Source organism: Gavia stellata, chromosome 8 (genome assembly GCF_030936135.1).
Source record: "Gavia stellata isolate bGavSte3 chromosome 8, bGavSte3.hap2, whole genome shotgun sequence".
Taxonomy (NCBI): domain Eukaryota; kingdom Metazoa; phylum Chordata; class Aves; order Gaviiformes; family Gaviidae; genus Gavia; species Gavia stellata.
In genome coordinates this window covers 7504632-7523617 of record NC_082601.1, presented here as the reverse complement: position 1 = coordinate 7523617, position 18986 = coordinate 7504632, and the positions used below count along the sequence as shown (strand labels likewise).

Sequence of the window (18986 nt, the reverse complement as noted above, 5' to 3'; positions counted from 1 at the left end):
GTCCTCAGCGGTGGCCCGTAAGCCTGTCTAGGGGCATAGATATGGTAACAACAGAGTAATGCTCTGCAAGGATCACAATGTTGGCGCACCTCAGAGGTTTGTGGTTAGAGAAGCCCAAGTCAGGGGCTGACAGCAGTCCTGGCTGTTGAGTTTTCAAAACTCCCCTGGGGCAATTGTAGCGATGCCTGTGGAAGTCAAGCTGGCACAGTCTGCCTCCAGGAGGAGGGGGGTGACGGACCCTGTGGGTTTGGAAGCCCTGTTTGGACCGTTTCTGGCAGCGTGTCTTCAGGTGTTTGGTCCTGCGAGCGTTCTGCAAACTGGCCATGGTGGGGAGAACTGTTCCTATGGGTTTAGGAGCCATCAAACATCACATGGCCATGTTTCCAGGGAAGCAAAATGCAATTCTTCTGAGTCCCAGCCATGTAATTACAGCAGTAATAATAGTTATCATTTTTGATGCCTCAGTGCCAAATGTAAAGGTTGTTAAGTTGTTTCTGTTACGTTTTCAGAGTAGTCTGTTCTGCTGCTTTTTCCCTGGTTGTGCTTTATCTACGATGGAACAATTAGCAGAAATGTGATGAGGACATCATATGCAGAAAGTCATCCCCTTGTCTTTTTTCCCAGTGACTCCGAGTTGCGTGTGAGCGGCCGTTATCTCAGCTGCTAATCAGTGAAGCTGGAGCTAATGTGCGAAGTGACCTTTGTGAAGAGAAAGGAAGTTGCGCCAATATTTTACTTGCAGTTTGAGTCAACTTTTGCACTTTGTCATGTATTTGGTTGCGTGAGCTGCTCCCTTACTGATTTGTATTGCCGTATCATTTAGTATTGTATCAACCAAGTTAAGAGATGCCCAAAATTTGTCTTACATATTAGTCGTGATGCTTTCGTTGGCCAGGTATCACTAGTGTTACGTGATGACCCCTGATCTTCATGGTCTGAATTCCTTCTGTGCTTTCACCTGTTTATGCTTCGTTTAGTTTGAAGCTATTCCCTAACACTTCCCAGTTTGGTGAAGTCAATGGGGTTTTTACCGCTGGAATTAGACCCAGTTTACAGCAGCCTGTGGGTAAGCAAAGGTTATTCTCCAGCACTTCCCTTCTCTACAATTTTATACTGCTTAGGAGTCTGATGGATGGAGCACTCAATTATTTAGCATCTATCAAGCTTTTGCTTACAACACCTAAACAAACACTAGTACTACCTACTTTTTTCTGAATATATAAAATATAATTCTGCTACATTAATCCACAAACTTAAAATAAGCATATGCTGTTGCTTAACCAGCCCTTTTAATGAAATGGGTTTTGAATTGAAATTTTAAGTATACATGAAGACAGTAAGATACCATTTGCAGCGTTAGGATTTCAATAATGTATGGAATTAGCAGAGCTTTATTATATTTCTGTGCCTGTATGCCCTCCGTAGAGTAAAAGTTGTAATGAATATAAGTTCAAAGGTAAAATTTTATTGCTGCACATAAGAGGAGAAAAAATAAATTAGAGTAATGTAATCATGCTCATATATGTTATGAATTTTGAACAGCGTCTATTAGAAAGTTTGTCAAAATGTGCTTAGCTTTGAAAATACAGATTAACGCTGAAGGTTTTAATATTGTTCTTCCTTATGTGCATATTCCTTGAGAATATAAGTGTAAAATATCTCCTGCCGAAAGCAATTGTCATAAAATGACACTTTCCCATTTTAATAGCTGAATAATCAGAACAGAAATATTTTCTAAGTTGCGGAGAGGTTATTGCTTTTTTCACACAAAGAAATTTAGTGGTAGAAAACCAAATTTTATCCAGATATTTTCCAGTTTTTCTGTTTCAGTCCTTGTATTTGAAAAGTGTGTCCAAATGCCTCCTGACAGCCTTGAGACTTCAGGGTGTTTAAAAAGGGGGTGTGTGCATGGGGAGGGGAGGCGTTCATTTGATTTCATTTACTGATTCTGTGTTTTCCTTTAATCCAGGAGCAAAGCTAAAATAGTAGTTCTCCAACAGGAGCTGGAAAACCTGTTAGGGAATGACTGGTTGGTATCTATCTGGGCCCTTTACGGTTCATAGATCTTTTTTTTTCTGCTTTGGAGCAAACAAGGAATAGGTCAGTGTGGGAGGGCAGCTGCTGGCGCGGGTGCTTCTGAACTCGGCAAACAACATTTGTCTGAACTGCCAGCTCAGCACTTGGTCCCGGCTTTAGCATCTCTGAGAAAGCCCCAGCTTGATGAAATTTTGACATCAAATACAATTCCTTCTCCTGTGTTTCCTCCACTTATCATCCCTTTACTTTGTCCTCTCTCATCTTCCTCTCTTGTCTTTCTGTGAGCCCAGGGTGTACCCAGAGGACATTACCAAAGCATGGTCAATGACCTTTCTTACAAGTCTTTTTAATGCAGGTTTCAATACAGGTCTCCAGGTTTTAGCTTCACCACTCAATCTGGAAAAAATCAGCAGCTGTAGGCGCGTACGTGCCTTATTTTGCTTTTAAGCAAGGGGGTCAGAGCCTTGTTTAATGACAGCAGTCCAGCTCAGGTTATGTCAGAGCCTAAACCCAGCTGCCATGACCAGTGTGCCCATCCGTATGTTCGAACTCTGAAAGGACGCAGTGGCGGAGGGTCAGCGTACCCCACCGAGCAGAAAGCTCTTGGGGGTGCGGTGTTCGTATTCTGGTGGATGCTGCTCTGCTAGCAACGCCCCGTTTCCCAGGTCAGGATGATGAAGCCGGCCAACGCTGTGAGGATGCTTCATCTTGCCATGTGAACATTCAAGCAGCAGTATCCATCTCCATCCGAACCCTAGAGAAAGAGCAAACGTTTCGTGGGAAATAGTTTCTTCAGCCGAGAAAAAAGGAGGCGGCGCGTGCTGCCTTGTCTGGGCCAGTAACATCGAGAGCAAGCTTCAGGCAGAATTGTGTCTCAAGGCTCTGAGGAGTAATACACATCAGTTTTTTTCTGATGGACTAGCAGATCTGTTATTTCTCACCTTTTAATTACAATACCCAAAGACAAGGTCCTGCGCTGCTTACGGGAAGAGTTTTCCTCTTGGAAACCCTCATTGGAAACAATGTTTTTCATGTTCTTCCCAGTAAAAAGTATAGTCACAGATGCCAGCTTTTAGATTTTATTTTTTATGGTTTTGAGCCAATCTGCACTGTGAATAATTGGGGGAAATGGTGATAGATTATTTCACACACACACACACCCCCAAAGAACAACTGCAAACTTTAAATCTGTGTAAACTTTCTGGAGACAGAAAATAAGAGAAACCTCTTCTAAATAAGCCTTCCACATTTTAGGTCATCATAAGTGATTCCTGCTTTTGAATTCTTCCGTTGATGCCATTGTAGCCAAGTTCTAAGTAGAATGAGGCTGTTGTTACAATATAATCAGTGAACCAGTTCCAGAGGGTGGAGCAGTTTAGAGACCAAATGCTCTTTAAACGGCACTAGAGGAATGATGCACTACCGACTGAAAATGCAGGCATCGTTATTAATGATGTAATTAAAGTTCCACCTCATGGGCAAAGTGGAAGCACACAGCAAATATTATTAATATTGTGTTTCCTACATTTGATTTATTCCCCACTTTAAGTACTAAATGATCTATGCAAAATACAGTGGAAATTAAACACTCCTTCTAAAATTCACAACTTTATTATGCAAAAATGGTTCAAGCATAGGTCGGGTACATGAGCCAGAAGTAACTTAACCCATCTGAAAAATGTCTTATGCAGTTTAGATGCATAGTTGATACTTGGCGAAACTGGTGTGTACACTAAGAGGTTTTACTCGATAACCAAAGATCATGGTTTGCAGTTTGCATTGCTTTTGTCAAGAACAGATTTCAGTCATTCATTTAGACCCTTGACTGACCATGATCTATGGTACTGGGTGAATTTTCTTCTTTATTGCCATCTTTTAAAAGCTATCGAATAGGACATCTTAATACCACTCTGTTCTGAGTTTTGTGGAGCAATTAGAGACAGAATTGGAAAAGAAACTACTACTGTTAGTAGCAATAATAAAAATAAAAATAGCCTAGTATTTGGTCCTACAAATTCTGAACATTTCCTGATAGATTGTGGAAGCTCTCAGAGTTGCTTTATGGGATTAGGCCAGACTCTGCATCTGAACTAGAACACATTTTTGTGTTAACTGCTTCTAAATGAGCACTTAGTTTTAAGTAGTTGGCATAAATCTAATTTTAATTTACTGTTTTCATTTTCCTTTGCATTGATCCTCTTTTTGTAGAGATTCAATTGCAGACTTGGAGAAAGATGTTTTTCAAAGAGTCCAGATGGTATTTGCAATTATTTATTATCATTAGCATTCACTGTATCTGAAAACAAGACTTTTGCCAACTTAGATAAACCTCATCTGCTGCACTATTGTTTGCAATTTTTCAGTGTCTTATGTTAGTACAAACTCACTCTTGGGGCGATTTCTGGGGCTAGAAGAGAAAAAGAGTATGTTAGTCCCAATATATGGCATATTGTTAACTTACTTTAGGAATATCGCTTGGATAACAGTCAGTCACAGCCTTGATAGCTATGAGCAAGCCAACAAGGTGTGTCAGTCTTAAGAGTAGCATAGTCAGAACAAAAATCATAATAATCAAACCAGTAGGTATAAAAACATTGCACCTTTCCATACATGCACACACAAGTTTTCTTTTTCTCACACTTACTGTGTGAGAGCACGATTACTGCCCTTTGTAATATGTCCGTTATAATTTTTTTTGGAGTTCTGAGCGTGAAGATGGCACCTTAAGTCTGCAAAAAAGAAATGTTTAGAAATTTATGGCTGCGATGCAGTGGGAATAAAATGCCACCTTCTTTATTTGGAATTAACATGCCTGAATTCCTCCACTAAAGTTGTTCTGCCCCACTGCACAGATATATAAGTTGAAGTGGACTCTCTACACTATTGGAATAAACAAGTCTACTCATAATTGTTTTTTTCTTAAAGTTTTGGAAATATATGTATATTTTATAATATTTTAATACATTTGACTTATTTGTGTAATTGGTTTCTACAGTATTTTGTGTTGATTAGCATTTGGAACAAAGCAGTACAGAGAAGAAAATAGAGGGACACCTGTTTCAATTATACTACAGCACCAATTCCAACAATAAATCTTAATTGCAATCAGTCTTGATCAACCCACCTGTGTAGATTCCCCTCATTTTCAACGAGGAGGGATAATGGAGAAAAAAGAAAAAATTGCAAAGAGAGAGAGGAAAAAAAGCCCAGAACACTAATATGGATTATGTTTAGTTCTTATACTTTACGTTTTCAGATTGCTGTGCTATGTTAATTATTACAAACAGCAGCCTGAATTTCTATGCTCTTCTCCGGGAATACAGCGAACCCATGTTTACTTTCAGGTGCCATGTGAGTGATTGCTCTTAATTCAGGAGGGGTTATGCAAACAGCCACAAGGTGGAATTAATTCTGCTTTTACGCCCAAGCCCAGCAGGTGAATGTGCAGCAAATTCCTTTAAATGACTACTTGTCTTTCTGTGTGGGATAGGAAATATATAGAGGCCAATCTCTTAGGTGGGTAACCTCATGCAGCTGTATTATATTTATTAACCTTGAGACTGGTAACTGCTGTATAATACTCCGCAGAGGTATACCAGGATGTTCTCTGCAGGCTTGGCAGCTGCTTGCTGATGTGCCTTCCCCTGTGCTCGGTTTCGAGGAGCTTTCTTAGAGTCACAAATCAGTTTTCTTATGTGCATTTGCATAAACAAAGAGGCAAAACAGTTGTGGGTAAACAGTCCAAATTGCAGTAGAGGACGTGTAGGAAAGAAAAACAAATACCGCTTTGTTTCCATGCTTGTCATCTTTTTCTCATAACCTTTGCAGTAATAACTTGGATGTAGGTAAGGGACAGGATTGTGACCAGTGATGCAGGGATTTGGGCAAGACTTCTGATTTTATGGGGATTTCATAACATATTGCCAGACATACTGTTTCTTTTGCACATTTATTCTCATTCCCTCTGTCTGTTTTTAATACTTTTTTGTCTTACTTTCCTTTTCCCTTATTCTCCGAGTTGTTATTCCCTTTTTCTTCATTGTGCATTTCATGGTAAAAAATGTTTTTTCCTTAATGTAATACATTGCTTTTCATAGCTGCATTTGAACTAAGTCCTTTGGCTCAAACCCTTAATGATTGTCTCATCTATTCTTTTTTTTTTTTTCCCTGAGAATGATCCTGGTTGTATTTGTGTTTATTTCCTCTTTTCCACTCTGAATGGCTTGTTCTTCTTCGCTGCTTCATCTGTTTTCATGGTAGATCTTCACCTCCATTTGATTGCGATTGCGTTCCTCTTCTCCTTTATGGGGCTCTGATAATAGTGGTGGACCACTGCAATTAAAGTTATTCCATACGCCACTGCTTTCCCTGACACACTGACACTGCCCTTCTCTGATGTTCTTACCTGTTGACTGGCATTAAGATAAGTCAACCAGGAGCCTGGGATTTCGGTGAGGTGTGACATTGGTCTCCCAGTGACGACTGAACACGGCAAGGCCTGGATGCTTTAAGGTATCTCTAAAGCTGGTCATGCAACACGGAAAAAAAAAAAGTCTGTGATGTTGTGATGAGATGAACACATTCAAAATGGTTATAAGAAATTTCTCCTATTGTTGTAGTTTGATTGTTACTCTTTTGAAATGTAACATTGTCGTTAGCTGCTGAGATGCCTAGGCCAAGATATTGCCAGCAGACAGCTTTTGCTGAACGCAATTGCCATTAGCAAACTGGCATACAGTCAATAGGAATTCTTCTGAATTTACTACTGGCTGTTGACATCTTATTCTGTTACAGGCAAGTATTTAATCAAAGTTTATTGTCATTCTTTCTGAGATTTAAGTGGGACATAAAATTTTACGATACGTATAGTATTTTAGATGACAGCTTCATTATTTCCACTGAATAATTTGAAATGCTACAAGGAGAAATATTGATGTCAAACCAGTAATTGTCATTAAATATGCAGGATTTTTGCAGCAGTCAGTTGTGCAAAAAGTACATTTTCTGAACTTAGAGGTAGCAATGCAGAACTGTCTGAAATGCAATTCCTTTTTCTTGAGCCTGTCCCCACCGTGGAGGTTGGTCAAGGCTCCACACATACGTGTGCAAACCTGAAATCTTCAAGTAATTTTTCACATTTTCCTTTTAAAAAATGAAGATGGTATAGTGGCGAATGTCAAAAGGAGGATACTTGGTTTGGTTTTGAGTTGATCTTTCAATTCCTGCTGCCTGATGCAATCTCTGGTTTTGGTGCTTTGGTCATATCCTGTCCAGTGGACATTCCTCATGCTGTAATACCTTTTTCCTGAGGCAGGAGGGACATCCATGGCAGGTGTAATTAAACTGTCATAGGGGATGAGTACATGGGTTGCTGGGAAGACTGAGACTAATGTGCTGGAGCTGTGATTTTGCAAGGCATTACGTAAAGTACGCAGATGCAGTTTATTATTGAATGATTCGGAATGAAACGTTCCTGTTGATTCAGTGCCTTGCCGTGGAGTGTGTTATTCAGGACTGTGGGAGTGGCTGCTTCTTGTAGGATGGAAAAGACAGTAAGAAAAAAGTAAAGTTGCTGGAAAAAACAACCTCTTTAGTTCAAGGAGGGTTTTATGTCATTCCTTGTTTTGTTTCCCTTGTTGGGAAGAATTTTGTTTGCTTTTAGGTGAATCAGAAATTCCACTCAGAATTGTACTTCTCTGTGTAGCTTCCCTGTTACCTTGTTAAAGAATTCAAATTAGGGACCGGTAGATTAGGTAATGATTGACCTTATTAGCAAATATATTTACAAAAATGCCATGCTCATCTTCTCTTTCGTAATTATTACATCCTGACTTTGGAAGAAAATGGATTAAATCTTTCCTATATTGAAAATATTATCTGGTGAATCTATCTTGGGTGCTTAGCTTTAATCACTATGTTATTTAAGTACAAGGCGTTCAGTTAAAAAAATGCCATTATAGTTGGTCAGGATGCTTGCAATAAAACATTTTTCATAGAAAACTGTAACATTTTTGTTAACGAAAACTTTTTTTTAGGAAAGCATGCATTCAGCAAGGCTGAGAACAAAAACTGTGCTTAAAACGTGAAATAAAGAGTGTGTGAGAGGGAACACTGGCTCCTGGGATGCTGGAGATGCCGGTTCAATTCTTATACCTGATGTAGATCAAAGGTTGGATCTTGTGTGTTGTGCCTCACAGGTGATGGCTAAAAACCACACACACGTAGTTGTGCTCTTGCTTTCTCCTCCCCCTGCCTCCTTTTTAAAATGTTTTTTGAAAGATCTGGATTTTGTCCTAATATGGAGTACAAAAATTTGAAAGCTTTGAAACCTTAAAACGTTTCATAATATGGAAAAATAATTTCCCCTTGGCTCACAGCCCTGTTCCATTTCGTAGTATGGAGTAAGTCAAAAAGGAATATTTTCAAGGTGCTGTATTGATCATGACTAGCACAAATCAATTAATAGCTGTAACTCTTTGTAAAATGTACGTATAAGTTCTGTTTTACAGCTAGTGCTTTGCATGTGCAGTTGTCTTAGCATTAGTGGTTTGTGGTTACCCTAAGGATAGAAAGCACTTTCCAAGGTTCACCCCAATCTGAGCCCCACTTAGTGGTCAACTTAGTCCTCAACATTAGGATGAAACTGTTCAGGTGCTCAGCCACCATCCTAACCAGGTCTCCAGTTACAGCTCAGTAACAGCTGTGGATTTGTACTGTTTAGTATTACAGCAGAAAAAATACTTTTCAGAGTAAACATAATTCTTTGAGATTAATTCTGGGCACTTGGACAGTATCAAGGTGGAGAAAAAAAATTAAATGAGCAAGTTGTATCTGAAGAGAGCCAACAAAGACAGTGGTGGTAACCTCTGGGTTGGGCTGGACTGGACGGGCTGGATCTGGTCCAAGCTAACTAGAGGACCCCAGAAAACCTAAGACTTTTAATTTTTTTTTTTATCTTTCTTTGAAAATGCCTTCTGTCCTTTTTCCTTGGATTGCTCAGTTTACTGATGAATGGATGAACGGTGCTCTCAGTTTATTCCAATGTCACAACAAGTTGCAGACAGGAACTAGTTTCCCATCAAGAGGGAGCTGCTCTGGGCTCTGACCAGGAGAGAACAGGTCCCTGAATTGCCATCTGGCTTTAATTCCTGGTTTTCACAAGATGAACTTCAGAGCAATGTCATGGGTTCTCATCTAAAAAATTCTAACAGGGACCAAAGTTGTAGCTGTTGTGGTCAGTACTGTCCCTTTTCCTGTTTTCCCTGAAGGAAAGCTGGCTTTCACCAAGGCTTGGCATCCTCCTCCTGTGATCCCCCACCCTGCTGCTCTCCGGGGCTGATTTCAGATGCTGCATCTTGAGATCTAAACACATACTTGGATGAGAATTCATATTATGTTCAGATGCATAATTTAGGTACTTAAAGACATTAGTCCTATTTAGAGAGGGAGAAAGCCTCCTCTAGAAAGATTGTTCAGAATATCTGAGATAAGAATTACACCTTCAAGGGACTGGGTGGACAATTTGGAAGCTCTGGAGGATTTAATATTCCCATAATATAAAGCATAAAGCACACTTCAGATGTATCCTGTACTAGTATTTTTCATGGAAAATGAAAGATTATTACCTCTCTTTGTAGTACACAGTAGTTTTCTGAGAATTCTCTGCCAGGCGGCTGGTACAGAAGAACGTTTCCCTTCTGAAGTAATACAAGCCAGTAATTAAACCTGAACACAGCGAATAGAGCTACTATAAAGTAAATCAAAGTGAGTGTTGAATTGTGCCTTCATGCACTGGGTGGTAAAGTCTTTATAACAAAACTCAAAGCTTCCTTTCTTTGCTGAGGAACCATGAATTGCAGCCTCTGTTTGCAGCGTTACTATTGCTGTCACCTGCTGTAAATCCAGCGTGAAAAGAAATCATGGAGGCAAGAAGTGGAAAGCACATTTTGCTCCTTTGCCTCCCTTCCCCACAGGGTAGTTGCTCAAAAATCTGTGGCACTTGGGCTCATGGGTGGAGGAAGCCACCCCAAAGGAGACCCCAGTGGTTTGAGCTATCTTCTGAGTGGAGTGGCTTGGACTTAGTAAAGTCAGATTAAATCAGTGGAAAGGCTCCCATGGCTTTCAACAAGTAGGGTTTTCTCTAATGCTTACATCTCTGGTGCTCTCTGATTGGTGGAAAAACTGGGCTAAATCCAGAGTTTGGTGAACTTCATGGTGCTCCCTTGCCATATAGTCCGTATATAATGAAGATAACTTCTTGCATGGATGGAGGAAGGGGGGCATGCTGGCAGGGCCAGTGTCCCATCCCATCCCTTCTCATTCAGAAGTCTGTTGCTGATTCGAGTGTCAGTGATGGGAGAGGAGGACAGATGTTTTACCCTGCTTCACCAAAGCATATAATCTCTTGATGCTACTGTACCATTGACTCCTAAAATCACGCCTGCCCAGGATGCCCTCATGTTATCTGCTGCCGTACAGACAAGCTGTCAAAATGTTAGCAAGGATTTTGACGCTAAAACGACTCGGGAAGACAGCTGGAATAAGGCTTACAGGTTTCTTTGGGGTTTTTACATTGTTTTTCTCTAAAGATAGTTCTCAGCATTATGTGAGCATCCGGAGCAGCAGTGGTGATGATGGGCTAGTGGAAGCGAATGATGGATTAAGCTTGGTTTGCAGGGGTGCCAAACTCGGTATCGAAGGATGGGGGCTGTCTGTAGGGAGGCTGTGGTCTCCATTTTCTTATTCAGCAGACTTAAAATAGTAGTGCAAAGGCTGGGCATATCAAGCCTTTCCTGATGAGCATAGACAAGTGCAAGGGAAAGGGAGTATAAAAAGACAGTATTTTTAAACATATCTTGCAGTCTGATTGCCTGCTAGATTCTCCGTTACTTCTCATAATATGCTTGAAAAGTTTTATTTGTGCCTCAAGGGCGATAAGCCTGTCTTCATTTAGGGATGCAACTGCAGATAATACCACCATGCTATTGACAGCTTTATGCACTCTCGCTAGCAGCCTGCCTCTCTTATTTACTCACTCGTATATGTGTTGCCTTGCAAAAGCAGTACAGTTTTCTACCCTCCTAGTTATAATTGTATCCTGGGCTGCCTTGTGACAGAGCCTGTTCCTGTAGCGTGAGGTGAAAGAGCCAGTTGTTGCCATTACAAATTTTATTTTTTTTTCCTATGTATAATTGAGCCTGGATATTCATTATGTTTTTTCCTACATTCATAATTAAAGAAGCCTTGAAGGACAGCTTGGTAACTATTATAAGGGCAAAAGAGGAGGTAATGTTCAGCTTGAGCTTGTTGTTTATAAACAGCTTCCGGAAATTTCAGATTTGTAGCTGAAAATTCATGAGAGTCTAGAAACACCAAACAAGAGAACAGTGTAACAAAGTCATGTCTGTTCATCACTTGAATTATATTTGAAAGACGTTATGTGGAATTCAGTATCAAAAGAGTTACGTTTTATGAATTTTCATGAATTATGATGTCCTCATAAATTCTGTGCAATTAATAAAATTAGTGGACTTTTCATTAGTTTTTTAAAAAATAAAATTATATAGAATTGTTTAGGTTGGAAAAGATCTTTAAGATCATCAAGTCCAACTGTAAACCTAACACTGCCAAGTCCACCAATAAACCATGTCCCTAAGTGCCTCATCCACACGTCTTTTAAATACCTCCAGGGAGGGTGACTCAGCCACCTCCCTGGGCAGCCTGTTCCAGTGTCTGACAACCCTTTTGGTGAAGAAGGTTTTCCTAATACCCAATCTAAACCTCCCCTGACACAACTTGAGGCCATTTCCTCTTGTCCTGTCACTAGTCACTTGGGAGAAGAGACCAACACCCACCTCACCACAACCCCCTTTCAGGTAGTTGTAGAGAGCGATGAGGTCTCCCCTCAGCCTCCTCTTCTCCAGACTGAACACCCCCAGCTCCCTCAGCCGCTCCTCATCAGACTTGTGCTCCAGACCCCTCACCAGCTCCATCGCCCTTCTCTGGACACGCTCCAGCACCTCAATGTCCTTCTTGTAGTGAGGGGCCCAAAACTGAACACAGTATTCGAGGTGCGGCCTCACCAGTGCCGAGTACAGGGGCACGATCCCCTCCCTGCTCCTGCTGCCACACTGTTTCTGACACAGGCCAGGATGCCGTTGGCCTTCTTGGCCACCTGGGCACACTGCTGGCTCATCTTCAGCCGGCTGTCGATCAACACCCCCAGGTCCTTTTCTGCGGGGCAGCTTTCCAGCCACTCGTCCCCAAGCCTGTAGCGTGGCATGGGGTTGTTGTGACCCAAGTGCAGGACCCGGCACTTGGCCTTGTTGAACCTCACACAATTGGCCTCGGCCCATCGATGCAGCCTGTCCAGATCCCTCTGCAGAGCCTTCTGACCCTCCAGCAGATCAATACAGTGGCCCAACTTGGTATCGTTTGCAAACTTACTGAGGGAGCACTCAATCCTTTTGTCCATATCATTGATAAAGATATTAAACAAGCCCGGCCCCAATACCGAGCCCTGTAAAAACACCACTTGTGACCGGCCGCCAACTGGATTTAACTCCATTCACCACAACCCTTTGGGCCCGGTCATCCAGCCAGTTTTTTACCCAGCGAACAGTGCGCCCGTCCAAGCCATGAGCAGTCAGTTTGTCCAGGAGAATGCTGTGGGAAACGGTGTCAAAGGCTTTACTAAAGTCTAGGTAGACTATATCCACAGCCCTTCCCTCGTCCACTAAGCAGGTCACTTTGTCGTAGAAGGAGCTCAGGTTAGTCAGGCAGGCCCTGCCTTTCATAAACCCATGCTGACTGGGCCCGATCTCCTGCTTGTCCTGTACGTGCTGTGTGATGGCACTCAGGATGATCTGCTCCATAATCTTCCCTGGCACCGAGGTCAGGCTGACAGGCCTGTAGTTCCCTGCATCCTCCTTCCGGCCCTTCTTGAAGGTGGACATCACATTTGCCAACCTCCAGTCTGCTGGGACCTCCCCGGTTAGCCAGGGCTGCTGGTAGATGATGGAAAGTGTCTTGGTGAGCACTTCTGCCAGCTCCCTCAGTACCCTTGTGTGGATCCCATCCAGCCCCATAGACTTGTGAGTGTCTAAGTGGTGTAACAGGTCACTAACCATTTCCCCATGGATTGTGGGGGCTTCATTCTGCTCCTCGTCCCTGTCTTCCAGCTCGGGGGGCTGGGTACCCAGAGAACAACTGGTCTTCCTATTAAAGACTGAGGCAACGAAGGCGTTAAGTACCTCAGCCTTTTCCTCATCCTTTGTCACTGTGTTTCTTTCCGCATCCAGTAAAGGGTGAAGATCCTCCTTGGCCCTCCTTTTGTTGTTAATGTATTTGTAGAAACATTTTTGGTCGTCTTTTACGGCAGTCTCCAGGTTAAGTTCTAGTTGGGCTTTGGCCCTTCTAATTTTCTCCCTGCAGTACCTCACAACATCCTTGTAGTCCTCCTGAGTGGCCTGCCCCTTCTTCCAAAGGTCATAAACTCTCTTTTTTAACTGAGTTCCACCCAAAGCTCTCTGTTCAGCCAGGCCAGTGGTCTTCCCCGCTGGCTCGTCTTCTAGCACGTGGGAGTGGCCTGCTCCTGCGCCTTTAAGACTTCCTTCTTGGAGAGTGTCCAGCCTTCCTGGACTCCTTTGCCGTTCAGGAGTGCCTCCCAAGGGACTGTGCCCACCAGGCTCCTCAACAGGCCGAAGTCAGCCCTCTGTATGTCCAAGGTACCAGTTCTGCTGACCCCCCTCCGTACTTCTCTGAGAATTGAAAACTCTTTCATTTCATGATCACTGTGCCCGAGACAGTCTCCCACCGTCGCATCCCCCACCAGTCCTTCTCTGTTCACAAACATGTCCGGCGGGGCGCCTTCCCTTGTTGGCTCCCTCACCAGCTGTGTCAGGAAGCTATCTTCCACATGCTCCAGGAACCTCCGAGACTGTTTCCTTTGTGCTGTATCGTATTTTCAGCAGATGTCTGCTAAGTTGAATTCCTCCATGAGAACAAGGGCTAGCGATCATGAGATTTCTCCCGGCTGCTTATGGAATATTTCATCTGTCTCCTCGTCCTGGTCAGGTGGTCTATAACAGACTCCCACCATATCTGCCTTGTTGACCTTCCCCCTGATTTTTACCCACAGACACTCAACCCTATCGTCACCATCGTTAGCCTCTAGACAATCATAACACTCCTTGACATACAGGGCTACCCCACTGCCTCTCCTTCCTTTCCTGTCCCTTCTGAGGAGTTTGTAGCCATCCAGTGGAGCACTCCAGTTATGTGAGTCATCCCACCATGTTTCCATTATGGCCACAATATCATAGTTTTCCTATTTTGCTCTTTAAAACCAATCATTCCGTGTGTTGGACTCCACACGACATCCCTCTTGCGTGCTTTGTTTTGCCGCTCATTCTGCCAGCTCTTCTTTTGGTTGATAGGTTTTTTTCCCACCACCCCCAATGTTGTACCATCTTGTTGAAAGGGGTTTTGGAAAGATGCTTCTCATCAGGGTGTATATGTTGGTCCAGGTCCCTTGTCTTCTGTGGGGACCTGAACAATTTGTGTTGTGGAAAATAGGTTTTGTATGTGGAGATTGCTGGAAAATATGGGGCAATTATCATAAATTCTGTTACTAATTGATATTACAGCTTATTATTGATTGAATTATCTCATTCCTCTTGCTTGCCTGCTTTATAAAGTGGACTGCAGCCAAGATGTCATACAGAAAACTTGAAACACATTTTTTACTTTGTTGCTTTTCTGAAGAAATACTTAAGTCAGTTGCTCAAGTATTATAATTTCAAGCCTGAAGCCTTACCATGTGCTCTTTTGTAGTATATTCCTCCACGGGCAGGCGGACATTTGACATACAGTCAGTCTGTTTGATGCAAACCACGGATGTTGAACGAAGTTGAACCTTCCTCCATGTCTGTCTTGTTTTGTTTGCTCCAGGTGAAGAAGTACCACATCACCTTTGCTCAGAGCTTCCCCGTCCTGAGGTTGTGGCTTGTGAAATCCCTTGTGCAACGGACTGTGTCATCAGCGAGTGGTCCCTGTGGTCCCCATGTTCCCACTCATGCTCCAGTAAAAATGCTGAGGGCAGTCAAAGCAGGAGTAGGTCCATCTTGGCCCTTCCAGCCGAGGGTGAGTGGTGAACATTTTGGATTAATTGCCGTTTGTTCATTTAATGAGCTGACTTGCATTCCTTAACCAAACTGCATTTTTATCAGAGCTAATCTCAATACCGTAGCAATGAGGAATAATACTTAATACTTATCTGTACTTCATGCCTAGCGACTAAAATATCTTTATGGGCTTCAGTTAATGCATGTGTCACTTAGAGAAATTCTGTCACAGTTCAAAATTATTTACTTCAGCCTATGAATTATTGTCTATTGAGGGCCAGTCTGAGTGTGAATTTACTTCAGGAGAGCTACACCCTATACTAATGAAATTGCTTCATGACATAAACTCATCATGCGAATGTCTTTATGTAGGAACATATTAGTAGCGATTTAGAAAAGAACAGTGAGCTGTGAAAAATGAGGAAAGAGCGAAGGACCTGTTTATTTTATTAATGCAGACCTAGAATGTATTGTCCTTCTTGATTTTCTGTTGGAGGAAGTAAATAGCTCTTGATGAATATACATCATTTTCTCTGCATCTTCATGGACACGTCATGTATCTGGATTTTTACATAGCAACATCAGTGATACAATTATTTACACAAACTATTCGTATTAGAAGTATAGCCTTCTAACTACAGTTACACGTACAGTAATTCATTTATGTGTTGGTTTATCACACAGAATTTGAATGATAACACATCAAGTGCATAAAAATTCATAAAATGTGAGCAGGTCTAACAGACTAAAGCCTTGTTGACACAACAAAAAATATCCACTATTGTCAGCACTATGTGCAGCTAATGCAGCAGCAAAACACTTTTAGATGCAAATCTGGTCTAGGACAAGCTCTGTTAAGTGCTGTTTTGTAAATTATCATTAAAGCCACCTACTGTTTCTGGGGCAATGTAAGGACTTGATCTTGCAAACCCTTATTCACGTGAATGGTCTGTGTTCATGTAAACAACCTTATAAGCACTTGCAAAGAAAATTGGGACCCTTCAGGATGAAAACTGTTATATAATTGTTGACTGAATGATAACTACAACTAAAAAAGTCTATGAGCTAGAGAATAATTAAAATGAAAAATACAGTTGGCTTCATATTTTCCCTGGAAGTAATGAAATGCAAATAACAGATAAACATCGAATTACAAAAGTGAAGTGTTGAAGAAGTGAATTCTGGAAGTACGTAAGCTCAGTCATCTCAACCTGAAACACACTAAACTAAAAATTATGTGCTTTGAACTGAATACTTTAAGTTTCTCAGGAAGGCAATGTTATGTTACCTGCTTTCTCTGACACTTTCATACTCAGCTCACAGCTGAGCCACCAAGTTCTACAGAGCTCTGGTACCTTTGCAAGTGACATTTCATTTGTCCTCTATCAACTGAGGCAATGTTAGCTGTGGCTCTGCTGTCTGAGGACTACTGGATGCCATTCCGCAGGCGGACTACAGTTCAAACCCTTGGGTCCTTTTCTCCAAGCTGTTCACCAGATCCCAGAATATGGTAACCAGCAGGCTGGTGATGAAACGAGAGGGGCTTGTTTACATCAGGTTTTAAAAGGTATTTCTTTACACAGCAAACTTCTGAAACTTGGTAAAAGAGGAGATTGTGGAGGCAGGCAGTCTCAGCAGGTTTAAAACACGTTAGAGGAACTGATGAACAACAGTAAAAGGACAGTAAAAGTAAACAGGACCATAAATGCCTACTAAAAGGGCTGGGCAGTTGCGTGCTGTCCTGCTTTCCTTGTACAAAAGTTGGCAATGAACTGCAGAAAGTGGCCAGGCTCTTGTGCTTTTGCTAAACAGCATCTCCTGCTTTCAGTTTTACAAACAGACTGCTAGGTTGGATGGACCATGTGGCATTTCTTATGTTCTTAAGTTAAAACTGCCTCATTATTACTCTCCCTTGTTTAGCAGAGCTTCGTTACCATTGGTATTCTTGAAAAAAACAGCTTAATTTTTCCCTGGGAAGCTCAAAATTTCAATTAGATCTTTTATTTTTATTTTTTTCCTAATGGACCAGGCATTTTGCTATTTGCTTGCTACTTTTTTTTTTTTTTTTCACATGTGCTCAAACACACAAGAGCAATAACTGGTCTGCATTTTTCCTGCCAAGTTGAAATCTTCAGGAAAGTATGTTACCTCTGGCATTTTCTACTCCGTCATCATACTAAACATGTCTAAGACTGAACGCTGTGTGGAACAGTCCATTTTCATGAAAGGATGAAGGGTAATGTGACATGATTATCCAAATCAGTGTGCTAAGAAATTTCTATCCCTCTCTCTCTTTTCTCAGTGCTGTTGATTGTGGTCATTTGGGGTCATACCTTATCTGAGAAGGCTCAGCCCTGCAAGGCAATAGGCATCCCTTCGAGGAGCAATATGCCTTCATCTCCTGTTGATTTTAGTAGGGTGTAAAGATGCTCTGAACCTTGTTGTATCTGGTCCCAACACTTCAGTTCTTTCAAAACCTGTAGAACTTTTGCCATGTCACACGTTGCCAGATTTTTCCTCCTGGAAGAGAATGGTTTTGATTTTAGTCATTTTTACTTCTTTCTTCCTAAAATGACAGCACTTACTGTTACAATTTCACTGCATTACTCCTTAGCTTTTGAGCTACGAACATCTGCTGCTTTTATGGGATAAATTCAGGCTGCTGGCTGGAGTGTTAAAGCTTCTGGGGAGGCTGTTCAAACTCCTGTACTTTGTGGATTTATTACAAGTTGTTGACAAAGTGCAGTAGCTTAGCAAAATCTTTGGACACCAATTCAAAGGATGAGGCTTCAGAAAAGTAAAGGCTTCTTATTCAAAACCTATCTTTTAAGTTTTCCCCCCTTGATTTGCAGGTGTGGGTATCATTTGATACATTCCTCCATCACTACGGTTCAGCAACCTCTACAGCTCAGCTCTTTAAGGCGACGCGTGAATGGAGCCCAAATATTAGAAAGAGATGTTCCTCCTTGGGAATTTAGCAAGGCAAAGGAACATAAAAATAATGCTTAATTTGTCTTTAAACCTAATTGCGTGTTTGCTGAGTGATACTGGCATTTAAATAGAATCAACTTGGCTGTGTGTAGGAGTATCCATAAGGTAACTCAGAAATATGCTTTGCTTATTTTTGTTTCCATTATGCGTTGGAATACAATTTTATGCAAGGATAGTTTAATGGGGAAACAATATTTTAGAAGGTTGTTATTGCAGCCATAAAGGTCAACAGCTTTATTTAAGCTTTATTTATTTATTTAGTGGGGATTGAAAAAAGATATTAAGCAAACCTAACGTTTTTATTTGTTTTTCCATGCCTGCCTTTTGCCGCATGCCATAAGATAAAATATGGTGTTCTCTTGACTCTTTCCAGGTGGAAAAGCCTGTCCTCCTGACCGAGCCCTGCAGGAGCACCGTGCCTGTAACGATCACCCGTGTGTGCATTTCTTCTGGGAAGCTTCTCCCTGGAGTTCCTGCTCTGAAGACATGCTGGTAACTGCGCTCAATGCAACCATTAACTGGAGCAGAGAAGCCACTTGTGGAGTGGGCATACAGACGAGGAAAGTCTTCTGCGTGAAGAGCAGCTCTGGCCAGGTCACACCTAAAAGGTATTTAAAGAAAGGTTATTAGTGATTATTTGTAGTTACAATGTGTGACATATGAAGGCGTTTTCAGCTAGTGTATGGGATTTGCAGCGTTGAAAATAATTCCATTCAGGACTAATTCTCCAGCTACTACTCCATCACTACTATGAAAGGGATACTAATATGTAACTAAAATGAATAGCTAGCCTATTTTTAATTTTCTGTGTAAATCCAAGCAAAATGCATGTTT

The 18986-nt window shown here is 41.7% G+C and overlaps 1 protein-coding gene across 1 annotated transcript in view; it reads left to right on the top strand.

The window, feature by feature from the left end:
* THSD7B (thrombospondin type 1 domain containing 7B) overlaps window positions 1-18986 on the top strand; it is a 270835-nt gene that overhangs the window by 106021 nt on the left and 145828 nt on the right. Inside the window, exons 7-8 of the mRNA XM_059820303.1 lie at window positions 14989-15180; window positions 18526-18760. Coding sequence (XP_059676286.1) covers window positions 14989-15180; window positions 18526-18760 — 427 coding nt within the window. The remainder of the gene's footprint in view (window positions 1-14988; window positions 15181-18525; window positions 18761-18986) is intronic.